The sequence below is a fragment of the Podarcis pityusensis genome (assembly GCF_964106645.2).
Source record: "Podarcis pityusensis genome assembly, chromosome: 2".
NCBI lineage: Eukaryota > Metazoa > Chordata > Lepidosauria > Squamata > Lacertidae > Podarcis > Podarcis pityusensis.
The window spans coordinates 9,405,130-9,425,764 of NC_138029.1; the positions used below are offsets into that span (position 1 = coordinate 9,405,130).

At 47.9% G+C, this 20,635-nt stretch overlaps 2 protein-coding genes across 4 annotated transcripts in view; both read left to right on the forward strand.

The window, feature by feature from the left end:
• The window catches only part of CTDSP2 (CTD small phosphatase 2), a 71,982-nt gene extending 58,860 nt beyond the window's left edge, over positions 1 to 13,122 (forward strand). For both annotated transcript variants that reach the window (XM_080995029.1, XM_080995030.1), the window contains 5 exons: positions 3,164 to 3,265; positions 4,807 to 4,863; positions 6,889 to 6,981; positions 7,681 to 7,866; positions 9,585 to 13,122. In XM_080995029.1, the coding sequence (XP_080851155.1) occupies positions 3,164 to 3,265; positions 4,807 to 4,863; positions 6,889 to 6,981; positions 7,681 to 7,866; positions 9,585 to 9,710 (564 nt within the window). In that variant the 3' untranslated portion in view covers positions 9,711 to 13,122. The remainder of the gene's footprint in view (positions 1 to 3,163; positions 3,266 to 4,806; positions 4,864 to 6,888; positions 6,982 to 7,680; positions 7,867 to 9,584) is intronic.
• Positions 13,123 to 14,713: 1,591 nt separating this feature from the next.
• Positions 14,714 to 20,635, forward strand: part of AVIL (advillin) — a 47,259-nt gene continuing 41,337 nt past the window's right edge. The window contains exon 1 of one of the 2 annotated variants that reach the window (XM_080994493.1): positions 14,714 to 14,955. The gene's annotated coding sequence lies outside the window, so the exon portion shown is untranslated. Of the gene's footprint in view, positions 14,956 to 19,900; positions 20,026 to 20,635 lie in introns of those variants that run through there. The other variant, XM_080994492.1, reaches the window with a different exon arrangement.

A 20,635-nucleotide genomic window follows, 5' to 3' on the forward strand; every position in this document is an offset into this window, starting at 1 on the left:
TATTATGGGGGCAGCAGGAGAAGCAGTCACATGGTTGAATGTTTCGCAATGGGCGGGGACAGGGGACTTCTACACGTACCAGACAAGCACATCTGGGAGAAAGCTGGCCTGCAACTCTTCTTGACAGCTCTCTTCCTGTGTGAAGGGGCTAATGGCCGTATTGCAGCGCAGTTTTCACAAACAGACAGAGTGCTTCTGAATGCAAACTACTGCTGCCTCCTCACTGTAACGCCTCTCTCGGGGCAGGTGCCTCTCCAACGTCAGCCATGTGGAGATTGCTATAAGTAGTTCCCTCTGGTGGTGCCTCCACATGGAAAGAGCTTCAGGCACGACAATCTTGCCACGCAGTCTAGACAGTTTCCCCCACGATACCAATAACTTCCAAGGGCAAACGAAAATTAAAATGCACCATTGTGGAGAATATTGCTTGCCCTATCGCAGGCATAGGCAAACTCCGGCCCTCCAGATGTTTGGGACTACAATTCCCATCAACCCTAGCTAACAGGACCAGTGGTCAAGGATGATGGGCATTGTAGTCCCAAACATTCGGAGGGCCGGCGTTTGCCTATGCCTGCCCTATCGGCATGGTAGGCTTTTGGAAGGGAATGGGATCCCTAGCCACCTGTTGGCTATTTTTATTTATTCAATTTTTGAATTTGGAACATGGTTGGCTTTCATTGGGCTGGACCTGGTGCATGTGTTTCTGAGGTGCTCAACTCCTTTTGCAGTGGGGTTCGTTTTTGAAAAACCATACTTCCCTATCAAGAAAGGTCTGTTCGAAGCAAGAGGTAGCCTCTGCAGTGCTGATGTACTGCAGAAATAGGGAACATGTGGCTCTCCAGATGTTGTCAGGCGCACCTCTCATTATTCTTGACCATTTGCCATGTTGGCTAATGGGAGCCTGAGTCCAGCAAGATGTGGGGGAGCAACAGGGTCCCCACCTGGCGTAGGACCAATTTCTATAAAAATGCCTCCTGGCGCAAAATTGAAGTGCTGAAGCTGCAAAACAAGGACTTTTTACCTCAGTTAGAACAAAAGAGGAGTTAGTACAGTGGTACCTTGGTTCTCAAACTTAATCCGTTCCGGAAGTCCATTCCAAAACCAAAGCGTTCCAAAACCAAGGCGCACTTTCCCATAGAGAGTAATGCAAAATGGATTAATCCGTTCCAGACTTTTAAAAACAGTCCCTAAAACAGCAATTTAACATGAATTTTACTATCTAACGAGACCTTTGATCCATAAAATGAAAGCAATAAACAATCACACAGTCACACTACCAATCAATCAGTAGCTGAACTGGGTTCCACACAGACACAAAAACAAAACAAAAAAGCCACAAAAATGCAAAATAGAAAGCAAAAACTGACAGACCTCAGCGTAACACTCAAAACGGAAGAGTGGCACTCAAATTGGAAGTGTAATGCTCAAAACAGAGCATGTTTAGCTTCCGAAAAAAAATTCACAAACCGGAACACTTACTTCTGGGTTTGCAGTGTTTGAGTTCCAAGTTGTTTGAGTACCAAGGCATTTGAGAACCAAGGTACCACAGTATTATTATTAATAATAATAATAATAATAATAATAATAATAATAATTTTTATTTATACCCCGCCCTCCCCAGCCAAGGCCAGGCTCAGGGCAGCTAACAAGCAATAATTAAAATAAGTTGAATGAATACAACTTAAAAACAAAATTAAAATACAACATTAAAATATTGAAACATTAAAATGTAGCCTCATCGCAGGAGGAGAAAGGAAAAGAAAAAAGAAAGATGGGGAGGGAATCAAACTGGCTCCAAGCCAAAGGCCAGGCGGAACAACTCTGTCTTACAGGCCCTGCGGAAAGAAATCAGATCCTGCAGAGCCCTGGTCTCATGAGACAGAGCGTTCCACCAGGCTGGAGCCAGTGTTGAAAAGGCCCTGGCTCTGGTTGAAGCTAATCTAACTTCTTTAGGGCCCGGGACCACTAGGGTGTTGCTATTTATGGACCTTGAGGCTCTCCATGGGGCATACCAGGAGAGGCGGTCCCGTAGGTACGAGGGTCCTAGGCCGTGAAGGGCTTTAAAGGTCAAAACCAGCACCTTAAATCTGATCCTGTACTCCACCGGGAGCCAGTGCAGCTGGAAAAGCACTGGGTTAATATGCTCCCATGGCAGAGACCCCGTGAGGAGCCTCGCTGCAGCATTCTGCACCCGCTGGAGTTTCTGGGACAGCTTCAAGGGCAGCCCCGTGTAGAGCGAATTACAGTAGTCAAGCCTGGAGGTGTCTGTCGCATGGATCACTGTGGCCAGGATTGAGATTTTGGTTGTTGTTAAAATTTGCAAAGTAAGGGGAGTGCAAAGTTGGTACGACGCCAACTCATCCCACCTTTTCATATGTAGGCTGGTGGGTCTTCTGGAAAGAAATATTAGGACCACAGTACAGTACAGAGATTGTTAAATATGTCAACTGGGGCTGCTTCCAGGAAGGTGTTCATTGTAGGATTATGCATGCAAGTTTTTTGCAGCGTTGACATCATGTCAGTGAAATAAAAATGCCAGCCCCATATTCTCCTCCCACCCAAAGCTCACACACATTATCAGGAAAGCTTCAAGAATGTCGTGCCATGAGATCTAGCAATGGCCATTAGCTCAAGTGACTTTTGACGATAACCCGTTTCTTCATTTGGGGTCATAGCTGATCAAATGCGCTCGCGCACAGGCCTCTTGCACCTTTAATGGTTGTATGGAAGAGCAAATAATTCTCAGATCCCTTTCTTCTGTGCAATGATTGAAGAGTCACAGAAGCCTTATTCTCTGTTGCTGCTGGTCAACCTACAAAGCGATGCACTTCCCTTTATTCTGATCTGTGCCATTTCAAACTCTAAACTTTCTTACCAGAGGTTGCCAGTTGCTCTGTAGTCTTAAAACCTCCCTTTAAAAAATAAAAATTGAGAGTTCTAGCAAAAATGTGAAAAGATTCATGAGGACCAGAGCCTTAGGCCATTTGAAAGTTTTTGCATAGGGTTTCTACTCCTTGTTGGCATTGCCTGTGGGGAAAGTTTCCTAAGTCAGTTTTGAAGGACTTCATATTGGGCTTCCCCAGTGCTTTGAAGCTTGTTAAATATACCTCCAGCAACGTGATTCACCATGCCAATGGTGGCTAAGTTTCCTCTCTTCTTCTAGATTCCTGGGACGTGCCTTCTCCCTGAGGTGACTCTGCAAGACCAGGGCCGAATCTGTGTGGTGATTGATCTGGACGAGACCTTAGTGCACAGCTCCTTCAAGGTGACGTTCTAAGGATACTCCTCCTTTTCTGAGAAGGCATCCTTGGCCCACCAGACGTTGCTGGACTACAAGTCTAATCATCACTGGCCATCTGGTTGGGGCTGATGGGAGTTGTAGTTCGGCAACACCTGGAGGGCCACAGGTTCTCTATTGCTGACAGTGCAGGAGAGGACTAGCTTGGTGCAAGTCAGCTCCCTCTGAGAACAGCTGCAAAGGCATATGAAGGGATGAGGGCCTTATGGAATATCAGTGTGAAGGATAGGACTGGGGCTTTGGGAGTTAAACAAAAGGACCTCAACTTCATTGTTTTCCTGGTTAGAAGTTTTCTAAACCCAGAGGGTTGTATCCAGTGCAGCCTGTACATCAACAGAAGGAACTTCTGCTCTTTCAATGGGACTTCCCCTTCCCCTTCTCTCCCCACACAGCCCAGCCATGCACCTTCAGATTCTGCTCCAGATGGTTGTGGAATCTTCTGGAGCGGATTTTGATGTCTCTGCAGGAGGTTGCAAGGGGGAAAGAGAGCAAGGTCAATGAGGTCCACTTGCATGGTGGTGCATTCTGTGAAGAATCTCCTTGCTTCTCCCATTATTTTAATAAATTAGTTCTGTGTCTACAACCAGTTACTACTGCATACCAGACACACAATGCTGTTATTCCTCGGAATGGAGAAGGAAGCCTACTTATTCACGGCTGTTTCCATTTCTGCCCTGGGAAGGTGGCTTGAACCCTTCTCACCTCACCCCTACACGTAAACTCTGCCACTGGAAGAAATTTCTAATATTTGCGTCTCTGGTTCTGATCAGCAAATTCTGCAGAAGCTATCAGGGGACCGAACAAGCAACAGGAGTTAGAAGGACTCAGCGATTGATTCCCTGACAAATCATTTGATTCTGTTATTAGGTGCCTTGTTGTTTCAGACAGGGCCACATTCCATTGTGGCAGCCTTCCAGGGGCCACATGGCAGAAGCAAAAGTGGGTGGGGCAACAGATGTGACTCCTGCCGTTGTATGCTAGAATACATCCCAGCCACGCAAATCACTGAGTTTTCCACACACGCATCCTGGCATTGATGGATGTGGCCTGGGCAAAGTCTCAAAGGACCAGATATAGAGACTTGGAGGGGCTTCATTCAGCCAGCCATCTGAAGGCAGCCCTGTTTAGGGAAGCTTTTAATATTTAACAGACCACTGTATTTTAATATTTTGTTGGAAGCCGCCCAGAGTGGCTGGGGAAACCCAGCCAGATGGGCGGGCTATTAATAATAATAATAATAATAATAATAATAATAATAATAATAATAATACCATCATCATCATCATCATCATCATCTATGAACCGGAGATTCCCTGCCACTGGTTTGAGTGGACATGACTGTCATTTTAAAAGCATATGGCTCAGTACTGGTAAATCGAGCCAAACCCAGTGAGCATCAGATAGTGTCCTTAGGTGCAGAGATTGGCGCGACTTATGGATAGAGTGGGGCAGAATTGTGTTGTGTTACCTTCCAAAAACTAACATGCACCTTTTATAATATTTCTCAGCCAATCAACAATGCTGACTTCATAGTGCCTGTTGAGATAGAGGGGACAACCCACCAGGTAAGGATGCTGTTGCTGGGGGGAAAGTCCCCTACCCACCCACCCCCCTTGTCAACAGTTTTGGGTTCTCACTGGCATCTGTTCTGGAAGTGGGGCAGCAGAGGGAGGGGGCAATCTCATTTTATGAGCCAAGGAGACCGCCTCCCATTTTGGTGCTGCAAAGAAGAGGAGGAAGACTGTTCTATGAAGGCTTCGGCCTGGTTCAAGTAATCCAGGATAGGCTGTTACCAGGCAACACGGCCTATTCTTGATTACTTGTTTCAGGAGGTAGCTGCTTCCAGCAGATGTTAAAGGAGGAATGGCTTGGATCGACTGCGTGGCAGCGAGAGCTCCGGGAGAGAGAAATGCGACCGGCTGGAAACTGGTGGGGAATCCTTGAGGAATCTTGATGTGCTTTGCAGCATTTGTGCTTCTTTGCTGTATTCCGCTCACCACAATGCCTGTGGCAGCTTGTATTCGTTTAAAATGAATTAGGGTTAGTCTAAGCACGCTAAGGGGGACGCGGGTGGCGCTGTGGGTTAAACTACAGAGCCTAGGGCTTGCGGATCAGAAGGTCGACGGTTCAAATCCCCGCAATGGGGTGAGCTCCCGTTGCTCGGTCCCTGCTCCTGCCAAGCTAGCAGTTCAAAAGCACGAAGTGCAAGTAGATAAATAGGTACCACTCTGGCGGGAAGGTAAAGTGCATTTCCGTGCGCTGCTCTGGTTCGCCAGAAGCGGCTTAGTCATGCTGGCCACGTGACCCGGAAGCTGTACACCGGCTTCCTCGGCCAGTAAAGCGAGATGAGCGCCGCAACCCCAGAGTCGTCCGCAACTGGACCTAATGGTCAGGGGTCCCTTTATCTTTACCTTTGAGCATGCTAAAGGGCAGTTGTTTCCCTATCCATCAATAAGGATGCTGGTGACTTGAAGAAGTCAGCTGGTAGTTTGCCACACCTCAACCAGCAAGACAGCTTCTTCCAGAGTCCCCAGTTAAGGAAAAAGCTCCTCTCCCACACATTTCAAAGTAGCAAAGTCTTCATTATCTACAGACGCAAGACAAAGCTAAACAGCACTGTCTACTATAGACAACTCTTCTGGTCTCTGAAGTAAAGATGCATGTGTACAGATAATTCTAATAATACTATATCACCATGCTAGCTAACGCTGCTGTGTGAAACTCACAGCCTCTCCCCCTGACTCTCAGAGATTCAGAGTCAGACAGCAAACAGGACAGGGCATGGACAAGACAAGACAGCATAATGAAAACAATGCCCTAGAGACTGTTATACCCATCTCTACGCACACTTCATATTTCCTGAAGCAATGGGAGGGCGAATGACTCATGCACTCAACCTAGCTGATTTTGCTATGGTAACCCAGTGCACCTGGTACCCTTATCTCAGAACATCCAGACGTGTGCTTCTCAAGAAATGAGTCCAAGCACACAGTAATTTAACCCGTTGTTCACATTACACCACTAAAGGGGAGGTATTCTTTTACTTGCCTCAGTTTTTTTTATGATAGCCATGTCACACAAAAAGGAGTGGAGCTTATGTCCTGTTCAGTGATAAAGGGTTATCATTGAACGGACTAAAATGGCAAGCCATGGGAAGTTGTGGGTTTGTGCCGCACTCTCTGAAATGAGAAGTCTCTTTCTTAGCCAGTATACATCAGACGATGAAGTGGCTGTTTGGATTCGCTGCTGGTGATCCTAATAGTGCCATCCTGCCTACCTGTCAAAAGCTGGCTCACGAGGCTGGATCCTGTTTGTTATATTGATACTCTGCCTTTCCACAAAGTTGGAGTGAGGAAGCAGGCTGGTGTAAGGGGGAGGTTATGGGAGAAAAGCAATGAGCAGGGCAAACCCTCTCTCCTCCCATCGCTTCTCTCCTAAAAATGTTCCCTGCAGTGATGTGCTTCGGCCAACGCAACACTGAATCCAGGTCTTTCACAGTAGCTTGTTCACTCCAGCTGTAAGGTGGGTTGTAGATAAATAAAATCAGTAGTCCCTCTGTGTCATTCCTCACCTCTGCTGCTCACTTCTAGGTGTACGTGCTGAAGAGGCCATTTGTTGATGAGTTCCTGAGGCGGATGGGGGAGCTGTTTGAGTGTGTGCTCTTCACTGCCAGTTTGGCGAAGGTGAGAAGGAGGAGGAGGGTTTAGCCTAGACATGGACTTGGGGAATTGGTTGATACTTTCAAAGGCAGCAGAAGCTAAGGCAGAAAGGGTGGCAATGGTGTGTTGTGTCACTTTCAGCTCAGAAGATAAACTGGAGGTGAATATAGACGATTCGCTCTCTCTGTCTTGCTAGAAGACTGGTTTGGGAGCAGCTTTGACTTGGGCTAAACTTGGAGTATTGCCGAAACTTCAGAGCTGTGTATAACCCCGTGCATTTTTCAAAACCCAAATGCTGCAGCAAGAAACACATGGCCTATTGATACTTGAATAAAGTGTGCAAAATGTCAAGTTTGCATATAGTTGTTTGTTTTTGCTTCTCCTAACTGTGAGGAAGAGTGAAGGACCATGCAGAGTATTCAAATCTCCACCACTAACTGACCTCTGGAAGTTCTGCTCAGCCCCTTGGTGGCTTCTGAAATTGCATTGGGCATCACTGAGATCTCCAAATCCATGGGGACTTGAAACTTTAAATGAATGAATGAATGAATGAATGAATGAATGAATGAATGAATTCCATGCCAGATTCCAAATTCCATGTTTGCACTATCTGGCCAGAAGTGAGCAGAGCCCTGCATGTTCTCCTGATTCCCCCATGTTGGGTTTCTTGCTTTCTTATGCTGAGCTCTGGTCTTCACACGCTCCTCTTATCACTCTGTTCAGTATGCTGACCCCGTAACTGACCTGCTAGACAAGTGTGGAGTCTTCCGAGCCCGCCTCTTCCGAGAGTCATGCGTGTTCCACCAGGGCTGTTATGTTAAGGACCTCAGCCGTTTGGGGCGTGATCTGCGCAAAACCTTGATCCTAGACAATTCTCCTGCCTCCTACATCTTCCATCCAGAGAATGCGGTGAGTATGCCTTCAAGAGGGGTGGGTGGGTGTGTTATTCAATAGTAGCTGGTGTTGACTTTTGACTTACCTTGGCAGGAAAGCAGCAAAGGCTCTTTAAATCATGTGTAAGACTTGAGTTCTTGATAGGTAGGTAGGTTGGTTGATTGGTTTAAAAATCTTTTGATCTGGTTTTAGTTAGAAAGAAAATAATAATAGTTACATCAACACCAGGTGAAAGAAGCTCTCTTAAATAAAGCATTCCCCTTTGTTTCTCACCCCTGCCTTTTAAGATGGTGCTGACTGCAACACTTGTGTGCTAGGTAGGGCCATTCAAAACATGTTCTCTCTCTCTCTCTTTCTCTCTCTCTCTCTCTCTCTCTCTCTCACACACACACACACACACACCTGAAGTGGTAAATTCTCAGGAAGGCTGACTGTACCACATCATTTCCCCCTTCAAATCTTCTTTTTTCCTCCCTTCTCTCACGACTCCAGCCAGCTCAACCCCAAAAGTTCTCCAGCGCATGAAATATCCTTCCAAACCTATCCAACAGAGCACATCTACAAGGTTTCCCAGGTGACAATTCATAGCTGTGGCCATAATTGTAGGAGTGAGTGAGCAGTTAGTATTAGTGTGACTAGTTTTGTCTACAACGATTACCTTTCGTGCACCCTGTTTAAAAACTAAGTCTTGTATTGTCACTGTATTTTGAATATTCGCCCGAATACTTTCCAAAGCCCTTTAACTACATGGAGTTTTTTTTATATACCGTATTTTTTGCACCATAACACTCACTTTTTTCCTCCTAGAAAGTAAGGGGAAATGTCTGTGCGTGTTATGGAGGGAATGCCTACGGGGGGGGGGGGATCTGCTGCAGTCTTGAGCAGAGGATCCATGGTTCCCCTTCCTTCCCTCCTCCGTGGCTTGCTTTGAAACAGCAAAGCGGGAGAAGAGCTGCTGAGTGGGGAGGAGAGAGGGACAGAGAGCCTGCTTCTTTAAAGGAGCAAAGCGGGAGAGGAGAGGAGCCGCTTACACAAGTGTAAGCGGCTCCTGTCTGGTTGGTTCCTTTAAAGCAAGCAGGCTCTCTGTCCCTCTCTCCTCCCCACTCAGCTCGCTAAAAAGCAGCAGAGTTTTTCAGCTCGCTAAGCCGGGGATGAGCGGGGAGGAGGGAGAAATGCAGAGCCTGCTTGCTTTAAAGGAGCAAAGTGGGAGAGGAGAGGAGCCTTCTCCCCTTATACCCCTCTTCTTCATTATTAGCAGCATCCTTCTCCACCCACCCCACGCATGCTCCCTGTCCCTTGAGTGCTTTTCCTTCCCTCCCCACTTAAAACGTGGTTACAAAGGATCCTCAGGATTTTTGCATTGGGCTACTCCAAACTCACTGTCAGATCACATGTCTGTGGCCACAGCATGAACCACAAAAATCATACATCCACTGTTTCGTTTAGAATATTTTTTTTCTTGTTTTCCTCCTCTAAAAACTACGTGCATGTTATGGTCGGGTGCGTGTTATAGAGCGAAAAATACGGTATATATGTGCCTGATGTGAGGGCAAATCTGTCTCTTCTGAGGGGATGTATCCACGCTTCATATTAATAGCCAAGTGAGTACTGCAGGGTTTGAATTCTGCTCCCAGGTCTTCCTGGTTCCTTAAACATTAGGTCTCTGCTTCCTGTCTACATGCACCGCAGTGCTCCCGACTGACTTCTCCTTGCCCTTTTCGGTTTCCCCGTAGGTGCCAGTCCAGTCCTGGTTTGATGACATGGCCGACACTGAGCTGCTGAACCTGATCCCGATCTTTGAGGAGCTGAGCGAAGCGGAGGATGTCTACACCAGCCTTGGCCAGCTGAGGGCACCCTAAGGCCTTCCTATGCCCACAGAGGAACATTTTCACTCAGTGCCTTCAGTCCTGGCCTGGAGGGGAAGGGGGAGCCGTGGGGATGGTTCTCCGCAACCCCACCGCAAGGCAGATGCAAGCACTTTGGAGGCAATAACCTGAACGGGCAGCGCCAGAGCAGTTTCCAACCAGGGTCTGGCGGGATCCCAGAGCCTCTGGCCTTTCCTCCAAAAGCAGGGTCGCCCCAGACCCCGTCCCCAACAGCGCTCGTATCTATGCACTGCGAGGATACAGGGAGCATTGTGAAGACGCGCCATTTCTCCAGGGCTTGGCTTCCTCCGTTCGCTGCAGGGTGGTTAGTTCTGGGTGTGGTTTGTGTGGTGTAAGCCGCCGGTTCCTCCTGCCTACCCTCTCCTCTCCTCCTCTAAAGCAATGCCAAAAGATTTGGCTGACCCTTTTTCTTTTGTTATGAAAAAAGCTACCTGCCTCCTCGCTCCCTTTTAGATGCTCCTGAGAGTGCTGCTCACCCAGGACGTGGGGCACAGCCATGGGGCCTTATCTCCCAGGCAAGGCAGGGCACTGCCCAATACTCCTAGCCAGGTGTTCTAGCCAGGTGTCTTTCAGAGGGATCCTCTCCTTCAGCTGCTCAGGCCACTGGATTCCTCGGAGGAGAGGCTTTCCTTACCTTGGATACCTGGTTAGAGAGAGGGGGGAAAGTCTTATTTTTTTATGAGGACTTTTTCCTTTTTTCCTATTCCCTTCCTGCGTTTCCCCTTCAGAGCAGTAGTGAACCCGCAGTTTCAGGGGTCTTGGTCCCTAATTAGCCTGTTGGCTTTTGGGAAGCCTTTAACTTCTTTTTATACTGTGTCTTGTGGTTTGGGTTCAGCCCCAGAGGGGAAGGAACCCTTTCAGAAACCCTCGAACGTTAAAACAAACAAACAGTGGCACGAGCGTAGAAAAGGACTAAGGCTAAGTCAGCCGTCCCCTTCCCACAAACTCCACATTGGTTGAGGACCGATGCTGCAGAGATTGCCATATTGCTTCGCTCTGGCCTATTTTTGCTTCTTGGGTGGGGTGTGGGGGGGACACAGACCAGGTCACAGGGTTACTATAAACCTGCCTCAGCACTGTCAGTTCTCCCACCCTCCTTCAGTGCGAATTGCTAGCTTTGAAGGACAGGAGGGTGCTGACGTTTTGCCCACGGGTGGCTTTCTGGGGGCGGGTGCCACAGAGGTGCCCTGCCTTCCCCACTCAGGACTCGTTCTAGGCTCCATCGTCGTAACTTGAAAAGCCCGGCCCCTCGGGTGGCCTCAGGGAATCATGGACTAGCGTGTTAGGAGCTGGGGGTGGGCAGGGGACGGCCTGCTCCATTGCCTTGCTGTCTTCATTGGGAGAGCGAGGAGGAACGTCGCTGCGGCCTCTGCGCATGAAGAGACAGCGCCTCTCTTTTCTGCCAGGCTTTCTTGGGAAACGAGCCCCAGAGAAGCAGCTGGGCCTTTTTGCCACACTCTTCTTCCCCTCAGCATTTTCACGGCGGCGCCAGCTCTCGAGAAACCAAACGTAGATGTCGATATTACTTGGGAGCGGCCGCCGCACCCTCCCTTTCTCCGTCTCCCCCCAGCAATATGGTACGCTGCCTTTCCTAGTCATGTCTCTTAACGTGCTGTGAACAAGTGCTTTCGAAGTGCCATTGGTGGCAAGCAAATACCTTCCGCTCAGCCAGCTTGCTTCTCTCCCTCCCGCTCCCATAAGCAATACATTGCAAGTGACTCCATGCTTCGCTGTTGTGAGGGGTGGGGGCAGGATGGGGCCATTCAGGGTTCTTTTTGTTTCTTTCTGGTGCTGCCTCCTTGCTTTGGACGCGGGGGGGGGGCAGGTAGCGTGGGTCACCTCACCACCTGGGGCAGGAAGCTAAACAGCAAAACCAGGGGTGAGGAACCTGTGGCCCATCCAGATGTTGCTGGACTTAGGACTCTCATCGCCCCTGACAGTTGTCCGGAGTGGCTGGTGTGGCCCAACAACATCTGGAAGGCTTCCTCCCTGCTCAACAGGACCAAAGCTTTACAATCCTTCTTGTTGGCTGAGTGAGCAGGCAGCTCTTAGCCTGGCCAAAGTGCTTCTTGAATTTCCGTTGCCGTTTTTTAAGTGTGCTGAATTGGCTACTCCTTGACCTCTGTGTGTGTGTGTGTGCTAGGCCTCAAATGGTGCTTGAGACGAGCCTGCGGCTGCGACTTCTCTTTCCTCCTCTTGCTGGCCTTGCTTCCACTATGAGGCGTTACTCTCTTTGCCTCAGCGGCTGTGAAGAGGTTAATGGAGGTGACACACAAGTCCCTAGCTTCGTGGAGGGAAGAGTTTCTTCTCCTCGTAATTCTGTTTTCTCCACGACACACAACAGTGAGAGAGCTTTAAACACTGCGAAGTTAATGTGTGCTAGAAAGAACAAAAACCCTTTGTTTTTCCTTCCTGTTTGAGGCTATCCTCGCAGTTGTGTCTTTGCCCTTTGTGTCATCCGAGGAGAACTCACCTCCATTTCCCTCCCTCTCCTCCTCACGCAACCTGCCCGCTCTTGTCCTGGCCTTTTCCTTTTGCTCAGCTCAGCTCCGAAACCCCTTCACTCGATGGGAAAACGTTGCACTCCTATTTTCTACACTCCTCCACCTCGGCTGATGAAATGTGCTCCAGAATTTCTCCTCCGTCCCAGTCACGGGACTTAAGATTTGGGCAAACGGGTGGAAGGTTTTGTCAGTCACAGCGTGGTGGGATCTGTGCCGAGCTGGTTTTGGCTAAGGAGGCCGACACATGATAAATTAAACCGAGCACTCCCAGTTTCAACAAGCTGCGAACGCTTGCTTGTTGAAAGTAATGTGGAACTACAGAGTCTGCCGAGTGATGGCTCCCATCTGGAACAAGCTTGGCTGTGTGAATTAACTCGAGGGCGGAGTCTGCTGATGCCCGTTCTCACTCTGTATCAGGCTTCCTTGGCCTGTTTAATAGCCATGATGATAACCTGAGTCCAATTGCCAATGTTGGGATTGTGCCTTGATCAAACCCATCAAAGAGGCAGCCTAATGCTTAATCAGGGGTGTGCCTTTTAGAGGTGCCCTGCATACGCCTCCTACAAAAGCAAACACACACACACACAGTCTTTTGCTGTACCTCCTGCATCCCTTCTTTTCAAACATGCATAGCTGGTGGCTTTTGAGTAACAGAGCCCAGGGCTTCCCCCTTCTGTCCCCACCTCATAGAAGTATGAAAACATCAGTTGCCTTAGTCATGTGTCCTCACTTGCTGGGTGGTTTTTCTTTTTTAAAATTTTGTTTTAATTGAAAAAAAAAAAGATATCCCAAAACTTGAAGCCGGCACTGCTGCCATTTCGATCTCTTTCTATTTTTGGAATCTTTGTATTAACTGCAAATTAAAGAAATAATAAAAGAGAGCAGGTGTGTGTCTCCTCTTTTTCCTAAGTCTTTGAGCAGAGTGGATTATGGAGGCCTAATGCAATATTCTTTTGAAGCTGGGCGGCAAAATTTTGGGAGGTAAAACTTCCTTCCCCCGGCTGCAGAAAAGAATCTAGCTCTGCAAGGCTGCTTTACCGCAGACAAGGCTGGTTCACACATGACAACTGGAATAACAGGTGAGAGCTTAGGAGCCACAAAGGGAGCTTAGGAGCATCTCAATGCAGTTCTTGTCCTTGGAAAGCAAATTTGCACATTTGCCGCCCTTTACGAAATGAGAAATCAAGTGATGCAGGAGCATATCAGAGCTAGAGGGTAGTCAGTGTTGGGGGTGGGGAGCTATGGACAATTACATTTCACTGGAGGGATTTGAGTCATTTGTTAAAAGTTACTGAGTGCTATAATCCAAAAACATGGGGGAAAGTGAAGGGGTGTGTGGAGAGAAGCAGAAAGCATTTTAATTTTTAGAATTCAGAGGAGGGATAACTGATGGGAATGGGATCTAGCAGCTTCATCTATGAACTGTGAAGGTTTGCTCTCCCCCGACTTCATCCCTTGATTTTTCGCTTACCGTATTTTTCGCTCCAAAAGACACACCTGACCATAAGACGCACCTAGTTTTTAGAGGAGGAAAGGGGGAAAGCCTTGTTTTTGGGGCGATCAGCTCAAAGTTGTGCAGCTTCTTTTGCAAAGGGGAAAAGCCCCCTTTTGGGGGGATCGGCTCAAAGTTGTTGAGCTTACTTTGCAAAGGGGGAAAATCCTGTTTTCATGGGGCTCAACTCATAGTTCTTTAGCTTCTTTAGGAAAGGAAAGGGAGCCGTTCCTACAGTCTGTAGACAGATAATCTAATTAGGGGGAAACCGCCTCCGTCTGCAGAACATTCAACAATGGAGGCCTGGGCAAGGGGGCGAGACCAGAAAGGGAGCCAGCGATCGACCACACATTTACTCCAAAAGACGCACAGACACCTCCCCTTACTTTTTAGGAGGAAAAAAGTGTGTCTTATGGAGCGAAAAATACGGTACCAACCAATGAACTCCATGTGCAAAACCAACTGCAGGACTTGGTTGGTTATCACAAGGCTTGACTGCTCTGTGTTTTATATTTTGGGGGCAGGAGTAGGCCCAGGTAAGACAGCCGCCCTTAGCCTGAGAGGAAGGTGGGACATGTGGAATTCTTCCTGCCGGTGGTCCTTTTGTCTTCCTTGATTGACTGCCCCGCTCTCTGAGGCCAGCCTTGCCTTGGAGAACCTCCTTTGATGCCCCAAAGCCATCCCCGCCACTTGATATCCAATGCACCATTTAAAGATTTGCTGGAGACCTCAGAAGTATTGAGATTATCCCTGACGGACAACCCTTCTCTCTGAAGGGCAAAGCCATTGCCTCTCCCCCCAGCATTCCTCTCCTCCTCAGTTCCGAGCAAGCCACTTTAATGTGGTTAGATCCCCATCTCCTGCCCCCATTTCTTTGCATTATTGATGCAGCGCTGCACTTTAGAAAAATCAATGGGAAATGGGTGGAGTGGACATGGGTGGAGTGCATGCGGAGAAGAGAAAACAGACTTGAGAGTCTCCTTTTGTCAGAAACAAATAAAAGATATTTTCCCTAAACTAATCCATGCTGCTGGGCTAGGCCTGCACTGATTGGCCCAGGCAGCTGATATAAAGGCAAGATGCAAACGCAGGCAAATCTTAGCGAAGGAGCCTGGATCGTTCCTCTGGACTGACTGTGCTACTCGGAGCTAGAGCAACCCTGAACAGCTTGTGCTCCTCAGCCCTGGGCCTTGCAGCGCAGAGGAGTCAGCAGCAGACCCGGGTGAGTGCTGCTTGATTTATGGGTGGTCAGACCAAGAGGAGGGAGGGAGGACCATCCAAGCAAGTATGAAATAAGGGGTGGTTGTCAAGAGGACCTGATTGATCTAGGTTTTCTGGAAGGGCCTCAGGAGAAAAATCAGATTCTGCTAGCGGTAAGTCAAAGACATGAGAGGGACTCTGAAACACAACTGCTTAGCTTACAGTATATCCGTTCAGAAGCAAGCACCCCTAAGTTACTCCCAGTTGCGCATGGGATTTCAACCCCAGATTTCTGAAATTTATTTGGACCTTTAAGAAAATGGCTGAGCTGAAGAGAATTTTATTTGTATCTTGGCCTTCATCCAGGGAGCATAGGGTGACAGAGACTAAGTTTTCATCTTCTCACGACAGTCCTGTCAGGTAGATGAGACAGCTTTCCAGCTGAGCAGAGGTTTTTTGTTTTTTTAAAAAAATATTTATACAGCTCATGTCTGTCAGACAAGACAGGTTCCTTGGTGGTAATCGAAAGGCACTCTGTACATACTCAGAAGTCACGATTCCCATATTCCAGGGCTGAAACCTGGCAATGAAGTCATTTTCCTTGGGCAAAGCTTGTCTCCCCAGTTTCGTGTTCTTGTCTGGCTACCTGGTATGAGTCAGTGACTCTAGGCATCCATTAGGTGACATCACAGGCAGCATATTGTAAGTTAAGTCAATTAGTGGTTCTATTACAGCTGCCAAGACGATTGCTGCATTTTGGAGTAAAGTGAATGTTCTCGGATGAGGGCTGGCTGATTGTGTTCTGGCCCAAAACAAAACACACACACACACACACACATATTCCAATGACAAGGAAACTCAAATTCTGCATTTGCGCTATGTTTATTCTGATTACAGTATGGACATTTTACAGACTGCAGAATATTTACACAACAGCGATAGGAAGGAAGGAAGAGCTACTGTGAGCACACTGAAGGGTTAGGAGCTACAGCACTGGGCACTTCAACATGGTTCTCTGCAGGGAATTTTTCTGGAGTGGGGAACTGCCTACCGTGTTGGCCTGAATATAAGCCACACTCCCCACCCACCCCAATTCCGATTGTGAAAAGTTAAAGTGCTGCTTATATTTGCAACCTTACTCCGCCAGCGAAGCAGCCCCGGAGCGTGGGGCAATGGCGCCCGTCCCGTCCGTGGCTCCCAAGCCTCCCCCAAGCCGCCAAGTTTTAAAGGTGTGGCTTATTTGCGGGTGCGGCCTATATTTGGGCCAATACGGTAGTTTCTCCCAAAGGTCTCGGCTATACAGCTGAAAATATAACACTTTAGGGGCATTTCAAGTGCATCATGCAAATCTGACACTAGATGGTGATGGTGAGCTTATGGCAAATGCAATATATTTTTCAAAAGGTTTTTAAAAAAAGCATTTCGCAACATTTTTTAAATGTGTGTCTAGATTCCACCAAACAAAAAAGAAATGAGATTAATTGTGGCTGTACATTTTGCAATGTATGTCAGGTGGTAGAAATAAAAGAAAGCAAGCAAGCTGGATGTCTGGAGAGTATGGTTCACTGGGGGAGAGGCAACAAATGCCCCCCCTCCCGTCCCCATGGATTATCCATGTTCCCTGATTACCAGATGCCACACCCAAGGCTTCTTAAACCATTCAGAAACTTTTCTGCAGAACAGTGACAACAAACTAACTTTGAAAAAGAAGGGTGAGTCCGAAATCGCTTGGATTAGCTGCCTATTATTATTATTATAGGACGCGGGTGGCGCTGTGGGTTAAACCACAGAGCCTAGGACTTGCTGATCAGAAGGTTGGCGGTTTGAATCCCCACAATGGGGTGAGCTCCCGTTGCTTGGTCCCTGCTCCTGCCAACCTAGCAGTTTGAAACCACGTCAAGGTGCAAGTAGATAAATAGTACTGCTCCGGTGGTAAGGTAAACGGCATTTCCGTGCGCTGCTCTGGTTCGCCAGAAGTGGCTTAGTCATGCTGGCGACATGACCCGGAAGCTGTACGCCACCTCCCTTGGCCAATAAAGCGAGATGAGCGCCGCAACCCCAGGGTTGGCCACGACTGGACCTAATGTTCAGGGGTCCCTTTACCTATTATTATTATTATTAAAATATTCTCTGTAAGATACATTTAACAACACTTCACCTTTCGGACTATACAGTAATGCTTCTTTGCTTGCTTGAATGGGAGATGAAAGAAGGGTGTGTGAGTTTGTGTAAAAGCTAGTACAGTGGTACCTCGGTTTAAGAACAGTCCAGTTTAAGAACGATTTGGTTTACAAACTTCGCAAAACCGGAAATAGTATCCTGGTTTGAGAACTTTGCCTCCATCTAAGAATGGAATCCGAACAGTGGAAGGGCATTGGCGGTGGGACGCCTCATTAGGGAAAGCGTCTCTCGGTTTAAGAACAGTTTTGGTTTAAGAACGGACTTCTGGGACGGATTAAGTTCGTAAACCAAGGTACCACTGTATGTTGTTGCAGCCATTGCTCCTCCGAATTTTGCCTCTGGCCCCACCCACCTCTGACCTTTGACACTGGTATTTTGACAATACCAGTGCTATTGATTAAAGATTGCTTTTGAGGGGGAAACAATTTTAAACAAATTAGAGGCATCGGGATGCAAAGTATCCTCAACGATCCCTTTTGCATTGTGAGATATAAGAGCATGCATTACAATGTGCATATCAATGCAGCAAGGAATACGAATCTCACACAGTTTCAGGATTGCAGCCTAGGCTGAAGGGTCTTCGACCCCCCCCCCCATTAAATATTTGAGGGGGCCAGGCCCCCACAAAGTTGATGGGCATTGCCGTGCAAATGGCGTGTGCATGCCGTGCCTTGTGACCCATGGCTTACCTGCCCCCCAATATTTTATTCAAGTTGGCACCCCTGGCATGAACTAAATCTGGGTAGAGTCATTATGTAACTCTGTTATATGAATTACCGTATTGGCCCGAATATAAGCCGCACCCAAATATAAGCTGCTGCCTTAAACTTCTGCCGGCACTCACACATGTTCCAGTTTACCGTATGTCTTTTTCAGCAGCGATACCGTAAAAGCCAATTTTTGTAAGGTTGTGAGTTTCAGCCACACTTTAACTTTACACGGTTGAAATTTGGGGGGGGGGGGAGTGAGGCTTATATTCAGGCCAATACAGTATATGTTATATGAATGCAATCTATAACCTGGCTGAACCAGCAAATCATGAAAAACATGGAATCCTATCATCCCTGGAGTCACAACTTGACTATGATGGTTACTCTTGACACTGCCAGGAATAGCTGGCATAGTTCAAGGCTACAGAGTGGTTCTGTATTAGACAAACCTGGCCTGGAAATAAGGCTACAGAGTTAACTGCGTTGGAGAGGATGCCTAGACTGCAGTCCTTCTCTGTGGTTGGTAATCACAGTTAGTGGAGATTTTCACCTACACCAGCCATTGCATCCATAAAGTTTGATGGAGCCCAAAATGAAAATCCCAGCGCAAATGTAGCAGCTGTTCCTTTGCTGGACTGAGACATTAACATGTGAGTTAGTTCTGATGTGACGTGAAATTATATTTCTGTTGTAGCAGGAACCCCCCCCCCCCAATCATTCCGTTTGTACAAACTTCACACACACTCTCACTCACACACTACATACGCTACGCTTCTGTTATAAATTCATAGAAAATCAACCATACATCGGAATTGCACTGTTCCACTTTTATTTTACTCCATGAAGGAAGGACTACAAAATGGGGAAGGTTTGATACAGGGCAGCCATAATCCTTGAGCATACCAGTACATACACAGGAGCCCTGCCCAGTTGCTATGCCAACCCTGATGGTCCTAGACAGAAGACCATCAAGATCACAAAGAACTTGCATATGGGAGTGGATTCAGCACGGACTGGAACAAAGGACAATAATCAGCTCTTCCCTCTGGGGGCTGGAAACTGCAAACTCCCCTCTGTCACCTGGAAAGTACTCATGGGGAGGGGGAAAGGGGGAACCAGCCAGGTGACAGGACACTCAGGTTACCACTACAACTCCTCCCTCAACCCCTCCTTTATGTGATGTATGTATGTGAGGGGTGGTCTTAGGTTACACCCCTTCTGTGATGTATGTATGATGTTTCTGGGGGTGGTCTTGATCTACACAGTGGCAATTTCAAAAGTCTTTATAAGGTCTTGCACACCATTTTTCTGGGTCCTTCCTCTCTCCAGCAAGTGAGGGGAGCACCCTGTTGCAACAGTTCATTAAAGGCCAAGCCTACAGGCTGCTGTTTTGCTCCAAGTTATCCTGGTTGGTGTCTTTGTTTTTGTCCAAGGGAGCCCTCGGATTTTTCCGGTAACACTGTGTTGAGTTTACTGGGATGACTGCACCAGAACATATTTTTTTTAGTTGTTATGCAAGAATGGCAAATCCCACAAATATTCTGTAGGAATTATCCACAAACAGGAAGCAAGGAGACTCTGAATTTCCTACTTCCCTGCAGAATCCACATGGAGGATTTCCCACTCTGATGCAAAAATTTCCATGTGTGTTTCGCTACAGGAATTGCTCCAGACATCGCCCGTGGAGCGAAAGGTTTATAGTGCAGCCACCGGCTATATCTGTGTTGGTCCCCTATAGTTTTTACGCAAAGCAAAGGCAGATTCCTCAGCTTTCAGAAGTGGTGGTGGTGGGGAGGCCTGAACCACAGACCTCTGTGCCAAAAGGAGGAGAGGGCCAGACAGTTCTTTCCAGAGCAAAGTCCAAACGGCTGCCCTGTTTCACTGGAACTTGAGCTGGCTCAGCCCTGCATGTTTCTGGCTAATCAATCCCAGCCTTTGGGATGCCTCCAAGGCCCCAAACGAGAGTCTGTAGGACTGGTCTACTCCTCTTGTTAAATCCCACCATCTGCTTTCAATGACTGAGCAATTGGGGGTTATGGAAAAGGGGGAGGAGGGTGTAGTCTGCCGCTGCGGGTTCAGCCGCTCTGATCCTGCCCGCCCTTGCATCTCCCAGAATGCTTTACTGGTCTTTTTGAGTGTGCCTCTCCCTGCCGCATTCAAGAGGAACTAGCACTGAGCATCTACTGCCTCACAGTTGATTTGTAAGTATCTGCATGTCCTCTATATGTGTGACTTGAACCCCAGCTGTAAGGATGAGAAGAGAGGTCTGTCTACCTGTGCAGTGAGGCTTGCATGTGCCCATAGAGAACAGGGTGTATCCAGGGGCTTTTAACTACTGGGGCAAAATTGCATGCAATCCAGCCTAGGAGATCCTTGCCAGAGAAGCTCTACTCTCTGTCTCTCATTTAACTGGGTTGGCTGTGATTACTCGGAGTCGAGGGAAAGGAAGTAGGGACACGCTCAGCACCACTCTTGCTCTTCCTTCCCGTCTTCTAGGACAGAGATTGGGGACCTGCTGGGCTCCAGGTGCAGGATTCCAGCTCCCATCAGCCACAGGCAGCATTGGCCGGTGGTCAAGAATGACGGGGGTTGCAGTCCAGCAACATCTGGAAGTCCATGCTGGCAAACGCTAGGCATTAAAAGCTGGTCCTGGCTGTGGAGCAAGGCAGGGCAAGGGGAAATCGGGGCGTAAATTATGTCGCTTAAAAATGTGGCGTGGCACTGTGCATGGTGTGGACACCATTCTTGTGTGGCAAGTCCCCCTCCCCCATTGTGAAATAAAGACACAGGACACTTTATTTAAGGTTAATG